Source organism: Piliocolobus tephrosceles, chromosome 5 (assembly GCF_002776525.5).
Source record: "Piliocolobus tephrosceles isolate RC106 chromosome 5, ASM277652v3, whole genome shotgun sequence".
NCBI lineage: Eukaryota > Metazoa > Chordata > Mammalia > Primates > Cercopithecidae > Piliocolobus > Piliocolobus tephrosceles.
The window spans coordinates 127050181-127068084 of NC_045438.1; the positions used below are offsets into that span (position 1 = coordinate 127050181).

Genomic DNA, 17904 nt, shown 5'->3' on the forward strand with positions numbered 1-17904 from the left:
TGTTGCTGTTTATCCCATCAAGTGTTTGTGAGGATGAATGTGATTGAACAGAAGCCCCTCGAGCAGTGCAATGTGGGAGGGACTCGGAGCGTTTGCCAAGTGGGTGACAAATGTGTGTGTGGGGGTCATTGGATCAGCAGCCCTTGAGGGCCCTGCATCTCTCTCTGGAAAGTCTGATGGGTGAGATGGCGTGGAGGTTCTGAAGAAGAAATGTGTTTTATCTGAAACTTCCTTGTAGCTGAGGAGACTGGTAGGTGGCAAGGAAACAACTAGAGAGCAAAGCATGGCAGACACAGGCAGGAGGCTGGAGTAGATGGAGTGCCCAGGAGGCAGGTGCAGGGGCACAAGGGGTGGGGGTTCAGTATCACCACTCCCCAACCCAGGAGAAAGGTGGCTACCTGCTAAGGGGATCCTTAGACAGCAAGCGGCAGCTGAGGGATGCGGCTACACACGTGTGCACATGGACATGTGTGCATGTGTGTGTGCATGTGTGAGAAAGAGGGAGAAGAGAGAAAGAGAGAGGAGCAGACACAGAGACAGAGGGTCCACATGGGTGGCTGGGCCAGTCCATGCATATCACAGGGGTGGAATCCTTTTCTGGTTTCTCCTTTCATGTTCCTCTTAGCTACATGTCCCTCGTCCCTATGCTGCCGTGCCCAGTGGCAGTCTTCTTTGCCAGGACCCAGCTGGTCCCTGTGGGATAGGACAGGGCGACTCTCTGGTCTGCAATGGCCTTTGAAGCTGCTCCCCCTGTTGTCCTGGGCCAACAGTCTGGCCAGCCAGGAGGCGCCAGTTCCCACCCTTTCCTGTGGGATGTGAGCTGAAACTTGGGGCTGATGGGCCTGAGCTGTGGGAACGGGAGGCCATTAAGTGGGCCAGGAGCTTGTGTGACCGCCCTTCCTGTCTTCTCTCCTTCCTTTCCCTCCTCCCCACCTCCTGCTGGTGCTCAGAGATTTAAAAACAAGCCCCTGACTGCCCCCTGCCCCCAGCCCTGCAGTCTCCCACAGTGCATCCCTGCAGGGGGTCTGGGAGAGGTGGTGCAGAACGCATCCTGGGGTCTTGCTCTGCTGCCACTGAAGTGCATAGTGCAGGTCCCCCTTTTGGAGCCTCTGCTTCCTCATGTAATTCATTCTTTGTTTCTTGATCTTTATTCATCACAAACGGGTTGGTCAGTCCTCAGTAAGTGTCCCACTTGGCAGAGTGGTTCCATTTCATGAAAGATACTGAAGACCACATCCTGCATGGCAGCCTTTGTGTGCTGTTGGAGACCAGTAGCACTCAGCCATGGTGATGCAGGACAGGGTCCTGGAGGGAACCTGCCAGGGTAATGGTGACATTCTCCATCTTGATCTAAACAGTGATTACACAAGGCCACACACCTGTAAAAATTCATTGAGCTGTACACACTACAAGTATATGCATTTTGCTAGGATAAGTTACACTTCATTAAAAGGGAAAAAGACCAAAACATGGCATTAAAACTGTTAAAAGCATTTGCGTGTCCCATTGACCTCATTTCTGCTTCTGATATCAAGGACCTTCCAATCAAACAGTGCACACTTACCAGGTGTCTTGGGTTTGCTATGTTTCAGTATCAGAAGTTGCCAGCTAATATAATAAAAGGCTCTAGTATGAAGTATCTCCAGTGTGCCAGGAACTGTGCTAAACACTCCGCCTACTTATCCCTCAGAACCCAACGAGGTGGACATTGTTATTGCTCACCTGCCTCTCTCATCTCCTGCAGTGAATGACATGATATACAAGCTCTGGAAAAGAAAATCTTAAAAGACCCAAGGCTTTTGGAGAGGAAACAGAGGGCTCCTGGTAATAGGAAAAGCTGGCCTGAGGGCTTTCTGCCCCTATCTAGTAAGGAGAGACTGAGGCTAGGGTTACCACTAGGCTGCTCTGCCCCAGTCTGGGCTTTCAGATGGGGTGTGTGTGTGTGTGTGTGTGTGTGTGTGTGTGAATGGGTGAATGGATGGGACCCTTTTCCCCAAAGGAACTTGTGCAGTGATGCCCCCAGTGGGCCTGGATGGAGGAACATTGAACAGTGATCAGAATGGTGACACCTCCCCTTTGCCCACAAATTCACACCTGCAGACAACCTCCACACCCAGCCTCCTCACTTAGAGCACAACTGCTCTGAGGGAGACGTGGCCCCAGCTGGCAAGCCCTGCTTGACTGATGGGGAGACTGAGGCCATGCCCAGACAATTGAGTCCAGTCTAAGGCTACGACTTGAACCCAAGCACTTGGTCTTTCCCACAGCATCATATGGGCAGGATTGCTGGCTCCTGGGAGTTGTAGGACACCTTTCCACCCCTCACCCTGTTTGGGTCTGGGCCATCTGATGCCCCCTCCCCAGGCCCTACAGTGACTCATGACCACCTCCATAATTTGGAATGGCTTTGTCCATGAGGATTATATGATGTCCTTGTTCTGTTTCCTAGTTCATCAGAACTTCCTCTGCTGCCTCCTCTGCCAGAGAGGGCTGAGAAAAACCCCAAGTTTGGTATTTTTTCCTCTCTTCCCTTCCCAAGGCTGAAAGGTTCCTAGGAGGCCACAAAGTCCTTCCTTTGCCTCCAGGAACCTCGCACCTGTTCAGGAAGCCTTCTTTTAGCAGTCAGTTTCTTTCCCCAGGACTGACCAGGCAGCTCCCCCACAAGAGAGAGTGTGTAACAGACTGAATCAGAAGAAAACTTCTTCCGACCACAGAGGTGCAGAGCGTCATCAATGGCTTAAACAGGCCTCCCAGCCGCTGGGCTTGCACACTTTGTTGTTTCAGCCGCCAGACATATGTTTTTCTGGGAATACAGGAAATTATCTCTGCTCTTTGAGGAAGGGTAGAATTTTTTTTTCTGCCTGTGTTTGGGGATTCCAGACTGTTCCATCATCCCGGACACCCTCTGGCGCCTGGGCTGGATGAAAGAGATCAGCTGCTGAAACTCTTTGATCGCAGGGAGACTTCTTCAGTGAGAATTCCTGAAACAAAACGTGGCTGCCCTCACCCTGAATGCAGGACTGAGGCCAAACTCCCAGCCCCAGGGTTGGGGCTGTGCAGCCAGACTGCCAGGGTCCAGCCTTGCCACTCATTAGCTCTGTGACCTTCAGCAAGTGACAACCTCTCTGGGCCTGTGTTTCCTCATTCCTTGAGTGGGGACAATAATGGTACCCACATCACTCATATCATGAAATAATTGTGATAATTACATAGGCGCTTTGAGCAGTACCTAGCACAAGGTAAGCCCTCTGTAAGCATTAGCTGTTAGCATAACATATTTTTTTTTTTCATTTAGAAAGATATACATGTTCATTATAGAGAAAGAGTAACATTCCAAAAGAATGTTACTTTAACATTCTTTTTTTGTGTGGCTTTTAAAAACCACACAAAATACTTATGGTTACATCGTCCAAAGAAATCAGTAATAATTTTGTATATTTCCTCCCAAGAGGTTTTTCTATACATATTTTACATTGTGATGATCAGATTTTATATACAATTCCCCCTACATCCTACATTTTGTCACCTGACATATCCCCATGTTATTTATTTTAAGTATAGCAGTCCATCAGGAGGGACACGCCATAATTGATTTAACTATCCTATAACTGGACATTGAGGTTAGTTTTGACTTTTTTCTGTATAATGTGAAGTGCATCTTTATGCACAAAATCCTTTTCTGCATCTATGATTACTTCCTTGGACTGGTGAATATTTTTCAAGGCTTTGACATATATTGCCAAATTGCTTTTCCAAAGAGGTTGTACCAAGGTATGCTCTGGCAGTTGTGTTGAAGGTGCCTGGTACCAAAGGCATTTTAAAGTCATAGACACACTTGGGCAAGGGGGGGTTTTGGGGGAAGGGATGGTGTTGGTGAAGGTAGTTTACCTAACTCTTCTTTTAAACTATTTACTGTCTGCTCTCATTCTTTTTTTTTTTTTTTTTTCCGAGATGGAGTTTCGCTCTTGTTACCCAGGCTGGAGCGCAATGGTGCGATCTCAGTTCACCGCAACCTCTGCCTCCCGGGTTCAAGCGATTCTCCTGCCTCAGCCTCCCAAGCAGCTGGGTCTACAGGCATGTGCCACCACACCTGGTTAATTTTTGTATTTTTAGTAGAGATGGGGTTTCACCATGTTGCCCAGGCTGGTCTTGAACTACTGACCTCAAGTGATCCGCCTGCCTCGGCCTGCCAAAGTGCTGGGATTACAGGTGTGAGCCACCATGCCAGGCTGGTCCACCCTCATTCTTATGTGATTTTTAAATGAGAACACACATACAGAAAATTATAAATTGTAAGGGAGCAGCTATACAAATTATCGTAAATATGACACTCTCATGGCACCAACACCCATATCAAATTACAGAACTTTCCTAATCTCCTTACCCACCAAGCCATCTTGTGCCCCCTCCGAGGCACTCCCCCAAGGGTAATTAGGATCCTGAGTTCTAACATAGTAGATTACTGTTGTCTGTTTTTGAACTCATATACGCAGAGCATGCTGTATATGCTTTTGTGTCTGGCTTCTTTTGTTAACATTATGTCTTCGAGAGTCATCTATGTCATGTGTGACAACAGTGCATTTGCCGTCATTGCTTTGTAGCATTTGATTGTATGGATGTACCACCACTTCAATATTTATTTATTTATTTATTTTGAGACGGAGTCTCACTCTGTCGCCCAGGCTAGAGTGCAGTAGCACCATCTCGGCTCACTGCGACCTCTGCCTCCCGGGTTCAAGTGATTCTCCTGTCTCAGCCTCCCGAGTAGCTGGGACTACAGGTATGCACCGCCACGCCCGGCTAATTTTTGTATTTTTAGTAGAGATGGGGTTTCACCATGTCGGCCAGGCTGGCTTCGAACTCCTGACCTCAAGTGATCTGCCTGCCTCGGCCTCCCAAAGTGCTGGGATTATAGGCGTGAGCCACCGCGCCCGGCCCAACACTTCTTTATCTATCTTTCTTTAATGGACATTTGGGTGGTTTCCAGTTTTGGCTCCTATACACGCAAACATTCTAGTATATGTGCTTTGGTGACCACGGGGATGCTTTTTTGTTGGGCATGCATAGGAGTGGAATCCATGGATCATGGAGTGTGTTTTCAGCTTCCTGCTCCATGTTTTAAAGGATCATTTAGAGGGCAGAAAAATTCCCAAGGCAGTTCAGGCCTCACAAGCCACTGAATGGACCGGCGTCAGCTGAGGGTAGTTTGAGGGCACTGCATGAAGGTGGTACTCCCCAAGAAACTCTTGTCTGGGACTGTGGTAGAACCTGAGTGGGGCCCTGGCCCTCCAGCTCCAAATGCTCAGTGGCTGCTGGCCCTGGCTCTGTGCCTCTGCTGGCCACTTGGTGTCCTCACCCAGGGTCCACGCCTGGCCTAATGACCACTGCACCGAGCAGGGCAGGGTTTGGGCCAGCCCAGGTGGAGCTGAGGGGATTCCTTCCCATTGGTGACCCACCTGTGGACATGACTGGAAGCACTGGAAGCAGGTCAGGCCCCCCATAAATCCCCAGAAGCTGCTGTGCTTCCTTTCTCCTGTTAACAGAATCACACAAGTCACACATATTCCCACTATAAGAGCTGAGTGCTTCTCCAGTGGAACGAGGAACTATAAAAATCCCTCTTTATCCCTCCCCCTCCATCACCCCTTCCCACTCCCCTCCCCAGCGGTAACAACTCTGAACAGTTTGGGGTGCTGGGAGAGCCAAGAATAGTAGTTAAAGACTAGGGGCTGTGAACCAGGCTGCCTGGATCATATCTCCATTCTGTTACTTAATCAGCTGTGTAACCTTGAGTGAGTTCCTTCACCTCTCTGTGCCTTGGTTTCCTCCAGGAAAAATGGGGACAATACTAGAAAAAACAGAATTAACATTAGGAAAAGCACATTGACCAGCCCTGACCCGTGGCAATCATTCACGAAGCATTTAGCGGCTGGTACTATGATCGTCCTGTTTTCTACACATACACCATTTCATGCTTCATGGGCTCAAGCTGTGCCTTTTATTCTGCAGGTTACCTTGTCCACTCAGTGCTATATCTTTGATATCTTCTTTCATACATCTGAGACTTTTCTCTTCTGGGCTCCTCTTTCTCATTGCCTCTCTCATGGAGACCAGTGATTTCTCCTTGTCTTTCTCCTCCCTGTGCCCACATCTTCCCTCAGGTACGGCTCTAACAAGACTGGTTCATACTAAGCTGTAAATGACTGACAGGCAAAGCCCACATACAGGCTGGGTGAAACCAGCTATGGCCTGACCAGAGGAGACTGGGATCCCTGGTTATGAAGCGACTGCCACACACTTACCTTGAATCCTCCCAATGGCCCCAAAAGGCAGATGCTGTGATTAGCAGGTGCTGCGTTTTACAGAGGAAGACAGCAAAGCACAGAGAGGTGAACTGGCTTTCTGAAGTCACCTAGCCAGTAGGGGCAGTGAGCCTGTGGGACTGCAGAACTCATTTTGGACATGACTAAGCTGGAACCCAGTCTGGGCTTTGAGGTGGAGTCAGCAGAGAGGTTCTGGGTGGGCAGCAGCAGGAGGCAGCTGGAGGGTCCTGGGGTGTGGATGGGGACAGCTATGCGATGGGGGAGAGGCAGGGATTCTCTGGGGCATCAAACCCTTCCTTTTAGGAGGAGAATGTTACCTGGGAGGGGCAGGGAGATGGCTCTCCAGGGAAATGCCCCATTCCTGGTGTCTACATGCAGTAGGCACTCCAGGCCCCCAGTGTTACTGAATGCGCGCACGGTGGACCCTTTCCAGGCATGGTGGGTCTGAAGGGCCCGATGGTGGGTGGGGCTAGGGACATTTTGGTTCTCCCACGTCCATCCTCTTAGTTCTTCCTGGCCAGACTGGGTGTCAAGGGAGGCTGTGAGTGGCCCCTCAGGGTTTGAGAGTGAGTGGGCATGCTTGGAGGCTGAGGGTGGGGGGACCAGCATGTCCTGGACCATCCCCATTGCTCTCCGATCCCCTCAGGCCCCTCCCTTACTCCATATCCATCCCACCCACACCACATTCAGCCACCCAGGCTGGCAGCCGGGGCTGGGGAGAGGACTGAAGCTTCACCGGAGGACAAGCTCTGTGCGTGTGACAGCTCCAGCAATGGGGATGGGGAGCCTCACTACCCTGCCAGCCTCTGTCAGAGGACAGGGGACGGTAGCTAAGGCTACTGACGCCCACTGATGCACAGACACCTTGCTGTGTCCACTTCTCCAACGTCCTCTCCCGGGAGGCTCACCCAGATTCTGGCAGGCCGCGGTGGGGCAGGGATTCCCAAGTCCATTGTGCGGATGAGGGAACTGAGGCTGGCCCAGCCAGTGAGAGGCAGGGCCCAGCCCAGGCTCTCCTCATAGCAAAGCCAACTCCAGTCCAGGCGAGGCCAGGCCAGACGCTCAGCTCTTTGTCAGAGAAACAAGGGGATCGTTCTCCCCCAGCCCTCCCTGTGCCGGCTGGCACTGCCAGGCCCGGTGCCCACACCCCCACCAGGGCCAACTGAAGTCAGATTGTCCCCAAGGGTTGGGGGGGTGACCCAGTGCCGTGTGGATGGGTGTGTAGGGGGTACAGCTGCGAGGGGGTGGGCTGGGCTGGGGTCAGAGCCTATGAGGTCTGTAGGGCTAGTGTATGTGTGGTGGGCAGTGGGGGTACAAAGATAGGGATACCCCTCTGTAGCAGCATAGGAAGGGGGTGGGTGAAGGCATGTGTGGAGGCTGCAGCTGTGTTCCTGCTGCAGGCTGGGAAGGGGGTGGTGGGCATCTGCTCCTTTCTTTCTGGGACTGCCCCATTGGGAGCTGGCGGAGAGACCCAAGGGGCTGAGACAGCCCCTTTACTGATTCATGGTGTAGAGGGGCAGAGAAGGAAGGAGGGTGGGGTGAGGGCCACTGCCTGCCTTCCTACCTTGTCGGGAAGGCACAGTGGTGGTGGGAGGAACCCTGGCTGGCAGTCAGGTGGCATGGGCTCCATTCCTGGGCCTGGCAGCCAGGCAGCCTGCAGTAAGCTTCCTCCCTGCTCTGTGTGGAGACCCTCTCCTCCCCAGCATGGGCTCAGAGGCCATGCTACCTGGGGCTGGGTTCCAGCTCTGTCCCTTCCACTGCCGAAAGACACTTAATCTCCTGTGCCTCTGTTTCTCCTTATTTATAAAAGGAGAGTAATACGCAGAACTACTTCATAGGGCTGTTCAAGGTGAAGGAGTTTGGAACATTGCCTGACATACAGTAAATGCTCAAATAAATGCAAGTTATTATTATTTCTATGATCTGGTGATTTTCACTGAATATTTGCCAGTTTTTTTTTTTTTTTTTTTGCTAATGCTGACTAAGTCCACTGTTTGGCATTAGCCAGAACATGTCAGCCTTTGCTGCTTCCCTTTTGTCACCCACTGAGGTCTGGGCCTCATTGTTAGGAGCTTGAGACGCAGCTCTGGCCTCTGGTCCACACTGATCAGTTTGCCTGCCAGTCATGTGCCCATCTATGTCTCATGCACTCAGCCTCCCAGGTGCTACATGCTGTGCAAGACCTATTAATTTCATATCATGCTCCAATCTTCTGAAGCAGAGACTGTTTACTAATGAGAAATCGACGCTCAGAGAGGTTAAGTGACTTGCCCAAGGTCACACAGCAAAGATGTGGCAGAACTAGGATTCAAGCCCATATTTTCTCAGTTCAAAAGTCCTTGCTCAACCACAGAGTCATACTGCCTCTTGCAATATTCCCAAGATGGGACCCTCCAGCCCCTGTCAGGACCTTCATGGGGTCTGGACACACTCAGGAGCCCTGCATCTCAGAGGCTCAGCCTGTCTCAGCTGGGGAGGACTTTAGAAATTACTGGGTCCAACCCTTTCATTTTGTGCGTGGAGAGATGGAGGCTCAGAGGGGGAAGGGACTTACCCAGGGTCACTTACCCAGGATCACTCAATGAGCTAGGGACAGAATGGGCCCGGCTGTAGGACTCGTTCTTCCCTGTCTTTCCTTCCAGACTGGGCTGGGGGGCTTAAGTCACTCCTGTCCCGCTGAGACCTGTAGAAGATTAGGGCTGATGTACTGGGTGGTGAAGTCCTCTCTGGGCTCTGGCAGTGCCAGGTGCTCGGAAGTGGCCTTCCCCATCCAGGCCCTCCTAAGCCTGTGGCCTTGCCTTCCTCTTTATTACGCTGTAGGCTCCATGAGCTCAGAAACTACAGTTGTATCCCCATTGCCTGGCTCACTACAGTTGTATCCCCATTGCCTGGCTCACTAATAAGATACATTTCTTCACACATGCATTCAGCATTTGCCATGTCCCTGGTCCTGGGCCAGAGGGCCAGGGTATAGCAGTGAAAAAGACAGAAAATGCCTGCCCTCAGGGAAGTTTGCATTCCCAGTAAGAAAGAGACAGACAATGAATGAAACAGCTAGGCAAAAATGCATAGTACTTAAGATGGTGATAAGTGATATGGAGGAAAATAAAAATAAAAGGGAAGGAGCATAGGGAGTGGGGATGGGGGACTTTGTAATTTTAATAGGGTGGTCCTAGAAGGTCTCTGTAAGGTAACATATGAGCCTTGGAGGAGGTGAAGGAGTGAGCCATGATGTCATCTGGGGGGAGAGCATTCCAGGCAGAGGGAACAGCAAGTGCAAAGGCTCTGAGGTGGGGGCATGCCTGGGATGTTTCAGGGATTGCAAAGTGCCTGGAGGATGCACCCGGAGCAGATAAAACAAGAGGGAGAGCTGGTGGATGGGTCAAAGGGGAACATGAGGTGGGCCAGATCCTAGGGGGCCTTTCCAGTCATGGTAAGGACTTTATCTTTTCGCCTGAGGAAGGTGGGAGCCATGGGGAGTTGTGAGCAGAGGGGAGGACAGGATCTGACTTAGGATTGAACAGGAGTTAAATGAGTTGCTCTACTGAGTTGCCAGTAGAACGTCCGACGGCAAGCCAGAGGAGGCAGTCTGAATACTGGGCTGCTCCTGCGGGATTCCGAGTAAGACCCGGGATAGCCTGGGCCCACCTTGTGGCAGCAAAGGAGGATGGATCTGAGATCAGATCTAACAGGATCAGGATGTGGGCGTGACACAGAGAGGAGTGGAGGTTGACTCTTAGAGTTTGGGATTTACCAACTGCAATGAGTGAAGAAGACAGAACCTTCAGTTTTGGTCCAGGAACCAGGAAACTTGGATTCATGTCTCAGCTGTCACCCGCTTGCTCAGCGACCCTGGGCAAATCTCTTCCCCTCTCAGGGCTCGGTGTCTTCTCCTCTAAAATGGATGCGATCCCTGCCAGCCCCTGTGCATTGAGGAGGACACATACCTCATATACCTGCCGTCCCTTCTTGTCCACAGGGAGCCAGTACCGGCAGCCACCATGGCATCACGCATAGGGCTGCGCATGCAGCTCATGCGGGAGCAGGCACAGCAGGAGGAGCAGCGGGAGCGCATGCAGCAGCAGGCTGTCATGCATTACATGCAGCAGCAGCAGCAGCAACAGCAGCAGCTCGGGGGGCCGCCCACCCCGGCCATCAACACCCCCGTCCACTTCCAGTCGCCACCACCTGTGCCTGGGGAGGTGTTGAAGGTAGGGCCTGTTCTGGCCTGCCCCCTACCCTGTCCCCACTAGTCCCAGCCTCCCCTAGAGCCCTTGCCGTTTCCCCATCCCAGGTGCAGTCCTACCTGGAGAATCCCACATCCTACCATCTGCAGCAGTCACAGCATCAGAAGGTGCGGGAGTACCTGTCCGAGACCTACGGGAACAAGTTTGCCGCCCACATCAGCCCAGCCCAGGGCTCTCCGAAGCCCCCACCAGCTGCCTCCCCAGGAGTGCGAGCTGGACACGTGCTGTCCTCCTCCGCTGGCAACAGTGCTCCCAATAGCCCCATGGCCATGCTGCACATTGGCTCCAACCCTGAGAGGGAGGTGAGTGAGGAGCTGGCCAGTGGCCGTGCTGCTTGTAGAGCTCATGCCCACTGCTGTGCTTCTGAGACTCACGGTCTAATGGCAGAAGCAGGGGTGCCACCTTCAGGGAGCCTCGGTCTGAGGTGGGGACAGAGCCCTCCTCAGGGAGCCCCAATCTCAGCGGGGGAGACACAGCCCTGCCTTCAGGGAGCCTCACAGAGGAAACGCCATCCTTACTTTCAAAAGCTCTGCTAGGAAGCCAGGTGCTATGGCTCACGCCTGTAATCCCAACACTTTGGGGGGCTGAGGCGGGCAGATCACTTGAGGTCAGAAGTTTGAGAACAGGCTGGCCAACGTGGTGAAACCCCATCTCTACCAAAATACAAAAATTAGCTGGGCATGGTGGTGCACACCTGTAATCCCAGCTACTCGGGAAGCTGAGGCAGGAGAGTCGCTTGAATCAGGAAGGCGGAAATTGCAGTGAGCTGAGATCACACCACTGCACTTCAGCCTGGGTGACAGAGTGAAACTCCTTATCAAAAAAAAAAAGCTCTGCTAGGGAGAAACAGAAGGCATATCTGGGAAAGCCCAGCACACTCCCCAAGCCAGAGACAGAAGTGAGATCAAGGAAGCTCCCTGGGCAGGTAGACTCCTTGGCAAGAACCGTGGCTTCACATTGTGCCAGTGGGACCTGGACAGCTCATCTCTTCTCTGGGCCTATTTTCTCTTTCCCCAGATAAGTATGTTGGGTGAGGTGGGCTCCAAGGTCCCTCCAGGTCAATGGCTGTCCCGTTGCCTCTTTCCCCTGCCCAGCTCCTGGTGGGCCCTCCCCAGGTGGACTTTTCTCTTTTCCAGTTTGATGATGTCATTGACAACATTATGCGTCTGGACGATGTCCTTGGCTACATCAATCCTGAAATGCAGATGCCCAACACGGTACTGCTGGCCAGGGTGGGGTGGGTGTGCAAGGGTTCTAGGGAGGGGGGCACCCACAGTGGCTCTGAGCCTGGAGAGAGCTGGAGACAGGGTTCTCCCTGGGCAGAGCTGGCATGCTTCTGTCGAGATAACAGTCATTTTCACTAAATAATGTGACAAGGGCCAGGGCCAAGAGGAATTAAGAAGCAAGAAGGATGTGCCTCAGCCTCTGCACACCATGGGGCTTCAGAGGGGAGAAGGGGCTGGGGACATGGAGCGGGCCTGGTGGGGGAGGTTTCCAGGTTCGGGAAGGGCAGGGGGAGGCAGGGAGAGCACTGCATCAGTGGAGGGACAGTGTGTCTACAGGAAGGTGTGGAACTAATGAGTTCCTTTGGGGACCTGGGCTTCCCCTCCTTTACCAAGCCCGAGGCCCAACAGGCAAAAGCCTGTCTGTGTCCCTCACTCCATGGGGCAAGTGATCTGGGGCTGGCCTTGTCCCCAACCACAGGAACACTCCCTCTGGCAGCTTCCTTTGTCTCCTGGCAGAGGTGGGGTGGCAGGTGGGGAGGAGCTGGGCTTGGAGTCAAGAGGCCTGGCTTCTGGCTTTTGCTGTGACCTTAGGAAATCCCTCAAGCGTACTAAAGCCCGGTTTTCTCAGCTGCAAAATGGGGGTGATGCTCTCTACCCACAGGATTGTGGGAAGATTAGATGAGGGAAGAAGTTGAGGGCAAGCTCTGCACAAAGGTGACAGGTGTGTGCACTGAGCAGGTGGGATTGCCAGCGCCTCTCCCGCCCGCTTTTCTTTGCAGCTCCTGAATCTCAGCTGCTTACTCCTGCCTTTGGGTGTGAGCCTTTTACCCTGATCCTGGCCCCAGCCCATGCCACTGAGGGAAAGTCCCCAGTTCCTGTGGTGGGGAGTTAATCCTTAGTCCCCACTGCCCTGGTGACATCGCTGAGTGGCCTAGCAGGAGCTGGCCGGGACTGGCTGGGTCCAAAACTACAGCTAGCAGGGGCAGCGAGGGCTGAGGAAGGAGGGAGGGTGCAAGCGACTGGTCCCTTTAGTAGTTCCTGTGTACACTGTGGGGTATCTGGACCTGGGATTTGTTCTGCATGTTTCTGTGGCAGGAGATCTTTCCAGAGTTCAGGTCTCTCCCTGTCAGACTCCTGCTTAAACTTCCCTTGGCTGCCCATTCCAAAACTCCAGTATCTTTGCAAGTCAAACACTGTACTGGGGATCCAGATACACCTGCCCTGCCTGCAGCACCTCCTCCCCCACCACTTCTGCCCCTTGAGCTGCTGCAATTATGCTCTGCCGAGCGGCCCTGTCTGCTGGTGCCCTGGCGGCTGCCTGGAGTGCCTTGTCTCACATCTCTGCTCAGACTCTCTTGAGTTCCACGCCCTCCAGGAAACTGTCCAGAAACTCTAGAATTGATTAGATGACCTGCTCTAGGGCTTCCATAATGCCTGGGGCCTAACCCTATCACATATTATTGGTTGGATCACTCTCTCAGCCACTCTAGGCCAGGGGCTCCTTGAGGCCAGGGAATGCATCTTATTCAGCTCTGGACTCTGCAGACCTTCAGGTTGAATTGCTGGGTGAAGGGGCCCAAGGTGAATTCTGACACTCCAGGTGTCCCCGGGAAGGACTGATTCTGGGATGACAGGCCCCAGAGGGGGCTCCCTGTGGACAGGGGGATACTCATGGGTCTCCCTCACCCCTCACCCCACAGCTACCCCTGTCCAGCAGCCACCTGAATGTGTACAGCAGCGACCCCCAGGTCACAGCCTCCCTAGTGGGTGTCACCAGCAGCTCCTGCCCTGCGGACCTGACCCAGAAGCGAGAGCTCACAGGTACTGCCTCCCTCTATCCCTGTGCCTTTGAATACCCAACTCCTACGTCCTTTTCTCCCTCCCTCCCAGCTCTTCTCTCCTTCTCTTTTGGCCTCCAGATGCTGAGAGCAGGGCCCTGGCCAAGGAGCGGCAGAAGAAAGACAATCACAACTTAAGTGAGTCCTGCCCTTCCCCGTCTCCCTGCCTCCCTCTTCCTTGTTCTCACCTGGGCTGGCTAAAAAGCCACTGCCTGACCTGCACAGGTGGAAGGCTTCCCTGCTCATGGCCACTTCACTTGCAGATGGCGTAAGCCCTCCCATTGCTGTCACTCAGTGGTGCCTGGGTCTATTAGTGCTGTCTTTCCACTAGACCTCTTTAGGAGGGGGTGGGAAGGATTCCTGGAAGGGATATTCATGAAGCCCCCAGTTTATCAGGTTGTTTTCTGGGTTAAGGCATGGGAGCTGGGGCGTCAGAGTTCTGTGTAGCGGGGAAGAGTCCTACCCCAGGCAGCTTTGCTGTGCTGCCAGCATCACTAGGGTTGATTCTACCTTTCAGCGCTGTTAACTGTGTCTGGCCTTTGCCCTGGACCCCCTCATCCCTGTAGAAATCCCAATCTGTCACCTCTTACTTCCTAGAAGGACAAATCTAAGCTGCAGGTTGCCCTGAAGCACCCCTCCCTGGGTTGGATACTTCTCCCCATGGGACGGGGGATCCCCATCCCTCTAATTGCTCCTTCTGGAATCTGTTACCTTTAGTTGAAAGGAGACGAAGGTTCAACATCAACGACCGCATCAAGGAGTTGGGAATGCTGATCCCCAAGGCCAATGACCTGTGAGCAGGTTTCTGAGGGGGAGGGTGATGGGTCTGCGGTGGGCAGCAGCCGACAAGTATTATCTGCCCTCAGCCCTGTGCTAGTTGCTAGGTTGGGAGCAGAATTCCTTCTAGAAGTTCATCTATTTGAGAAAAGATCTCTCCCTCTCCCAAATCAGGAAAGCTCAAGACAGATGAGTTTCTGTCCTGGAAGTGAGGCTGAGGTCAAGGGAGGATTCTTGGAGGAGGAGTCATGCTGAGAAAGTTTTCTTAAGGCCACTTGGCTGGTAGACAAGAGGCTGGGCTCACGTCTGTAATCCTAGCATTTTGGGAAACTGAGGCAGGCAGATCACTTGAGGTCAGGAGTTCAAGACCAGCCTGGCCAACATGGCGAAACCCCATCTCCACTAAAAATACAAAAATTAGCTGGGCACAGTGGTGTGTGCCTGTAGTGCCAGCTACTCGGGAGGCTGAGACAGGAGAATTGACTGAACCCAGGAGGCAGAGGTGGCAGTGAGCCAAGATCTCGCCACTGCACTGTACTCCAGCCTGGGCAACAGAATGAGACTCCGTCTCAAAAAAAAAAAAAAAAAAAAAAAAAAAGGTGTTTGAGGGGCAGGAGGATTGAGAGTCCAGGGTAGGCTGGGCTGAGGTCTTGGTAGTCTTGGGAAGAAGGCTGCTCTGAATTGTCCAGTTTCATGAGATTAATGAGGTGGGCAGTGGCAACAGAAGTCACCAGGGAGGGCCTATTCTGTGCAAACTGAGATTAGCCACCTCCATCTCTAGGTCTGGGGTTGCTGGGTAAGACTGGGACAGGCCACATAAACTCTGCAACCAGAGAAGGGGCAAGGATTTGGCCACTCTTCTGAGCAATACACCTCTAATTTGCCTGGCCTGCTGCTGCAGGGACGTGCGCTGGAACAAGGGCACCATCCTCAAGGCCTCTGTGGATTACATCCGGAGGATGCAGAAGGACCTGCAGAAGTCCAGGGAGCTGGAGAACCACTCTCGCCGCCTGGAGATGACCAACAAGCAACTCTGGCTCCGTATCCAGGTCTGGTTCTGAACTTGGACTTCTTTCGTAACTCTGACCCTTAACCTGGCTCCTGGCCCCAGGGGGGCAGTACTTAGACTTCTGAAGTTGGAGACACAGGAACGATGCCCATTAGGAAGGAGGATGTATCAAGTTAGGATGTTTTGCTTTGGTAACAAACAATCCTCAGCATCTTTAAGCAACATATATCAGCTGGAGGTTCTGTTCTGTGAGACCCTCATTCTGGGACCCAGGCTGCTGGGACCTAGCTCTCTGATGGCACATCTAGAGCTGGCTTTTAAAGCCACTGTCACTCTTAAGGTGCCACATGTCACTTCTGTTCAATGGGCTTGGCCAATGCGAGCACACTCTGTGAGTACTCTAACCTCAAGAGGCAGGAAAATGCAAACCTATTATGTACCTGGAAGGTAGAGAGCTGGAATCATTTGGTGGGTGGCACTAGGAATCTCCACAGGGCCAACCTAAAGAACAAGGAGCTTGGCAGAGTCAGCCCTACCGGCTGGAACTGAGAGTTCTAGTCCGGGCTCTGTGTTGAGGCCCTTTTGTCCTCTTTAGACCTGAGACTGGCCCTTTACACAAAGGACGATTGGACTGCACCTTGTTTCTCTTTCTTATGGTAGATGATACAATTTACATTAAAATCTAGCACAAACAGGCACACTCAAAGTGAAAAATCAAAGTTTCATGAAGGAACGCTCCACTCATCCTTAATAGATGCAATGCATTCTAATAATTTCTATTCTAGTCTAGTCTAGACAAGTCAATTTCAATTTAAAAAACAGAAAGTTGGTCAAGACTCACTACAGTGGTTTTACAACCCACTAATGAGTTACCACTTGTAGTCTGAAAAAACACTGGTCTAGACTCTAGAGCTACCTGATGCTTTCTTCCAGCAGAAACACTTTGGGTCTTGGGTGCTGTGCTGTGACAGAGGCCCGGGGAGGGGTCCTGGTGGTGGCTGGTACCCATGGGTGTGTTCCCCAGCCTTCTGTCTGCTCCCCTGCAGGAGCTGGAGATGCAGGCTCGAGTGCACGGCCTCCCTACCACCTCCCCGTCCGGCATGAACATGGCTGAGCTGGCCCAGCAGGTGGTGAAGCAGGAGCTGCCTAGCGAAGAGGGCCCAGGGGAGGCCCTGATGCTGGGGGCTGAGGTCCCTGACCCTGAGCCACTGCCAGCTCTGCCCCCACAAGCCCCACTGCCCCTGCCCACCCAGCCACCATCCCCATTCCATCACCTGGACTTCAGCCACAGCCTGAGCTTTGGGGGCAGGGAGGACGAGGGTCCCCCGGGCTACCCCGAACCCCTGGCGCCAGAGCATGGCTCCCCATTCCCCAGCCTGTCCAAGAAGGATCTGGACCTCATGCTCCTGGAAGATTCACTGCTACCGCTGGCCTCTGATCCACTTCTGTCCACCATGTCCCCCGAGGCCTCCAAGGCCAGCAGCCGCCGAAGCAGCTTCAGCATGGAGGAGGGCGATGTGCTGTGACCCTGGCTGCCCCTGTGCCAGGGGACAGGGGCCGGCCTGGGGGCTGGGAGGGCTGGGGGCACCTCCCTCCCACCCTTCAGGCTGCACTGTGTGTGAAGTAGCCACCTGCCCTGCCTCCCTCCTCCCCGTTGGCCCCTGTTTGGACTTAGTGCCTGTCTGGCAACCTGTGGGGTCAGGAGAAGCACCCCCAGGGCAGCCCTCTCGACTGGCCCAGTGGGAAGAGGCCTTCAGCCCCTCTCCCAGAGATGGAATCGTGGGGCAGTGAGGGGCAGGGTGTTCTAGAGGTGAGAAGAGGGCCTGGTGGAGACGCCCTGTCTTCTGAGCCCGACCCCTCATTACCAGTGAAGGACATGCTGGAGGGTCGGGGAGACTCCTTATCTGAGGCAACTGGTCCTGGGGGTGCCCAGGCCTGCCTTTCTGGGACTCAGATGGCAGGAGGTCCGCCCCGCAGCCTGGTCCTCGGCCCTCCCACAGGTGGGCACCCCTCACTTTGGTGCTAACAGCTCTCCACCAGGTGGTGTGAGCGCGGGGGCTGCCAGAAGCGGGAGGGGTCACTGCCGGAAGAGCAGCTGCCCTCCGACCCCCCACTTTGTGCCTTTAGTAAACACTGTGCTTTGTACCCTCTGGTCCTGTCTCTTTGGAGTGGGTCTAGGGCTGACAGCGAACGGGAGGATTCAACCCCGAGTGCGGATGCTGCCTGGAGGGGGTCGGGGTGGGGGGTACAGGGAAGAGGGAACACGCTTGTCACCTGGTGTCCCCACGCCTCAGCCTTGCCCGGGGAAGCCGAGGGGTTTGGGTGCTGATGGGGGCACGGTCCCTCCTCACGACCACGAGGTGGCGCTGCGGCCACGCCAGGCCCACGCCTCCAGCGGCGGCCCGAGCGAGACCAGTTGATGTGGCGAGCGGGTTGCTCACAAACCAAGTCTGCCGCCCTTAGCTGCTTATTTGGGGCACCCTG

The 17904-nt window shown here is 53.5% G+C and overlaps 1 protein-coding gene across 7 annotated transcripts in view; it reads left to right on the forward strand.

Annotated features, from left to right (window-relative positions):
• Nucleotides 1-17565, forward strand: part of TFEB (transcription factor EB) — a 53011-nt gene extending 35446 nt beyond the window's left edge. For all 7 annotated transcript variants that reach the window (XM_023212783.2, XM_023212782.1, XM_023212777.1 and 4 more), the window contains 8 exons: nt 10303-10534; nt 10618-10872; nt 11707-11787; nt 13497-13617; nt 13716-13772; nt 14352-14427; nt 15313-15460; nt 16467-17565. In XM_023212783.2, coding sequence (XP_023068551.1) covers nt 10325-10534; nt 10618-10872; nt 11707-11787; nt 13497-13617; nt 13716-13772; nt 14352-14427; nt 15313-15460; nt 16467-16946 — 1428 coding nt within the window. In that variant the 5' untranslated portion in view covers nt 10303-10324 and the 3' untranslated portion in view covers nt 16947-17565. The remainder of the gene's footprint in view (nt 1-10302; nt 10535-10617; nt 10873-11706; nt 11788-13496; nt 13618-13715; nt 13773-14351; nt 14428-15312; nt 15461-16466) is intronic.
• The last annotated feature ends 339 nt before the right edge of the window (nt 17566-17904 follow it).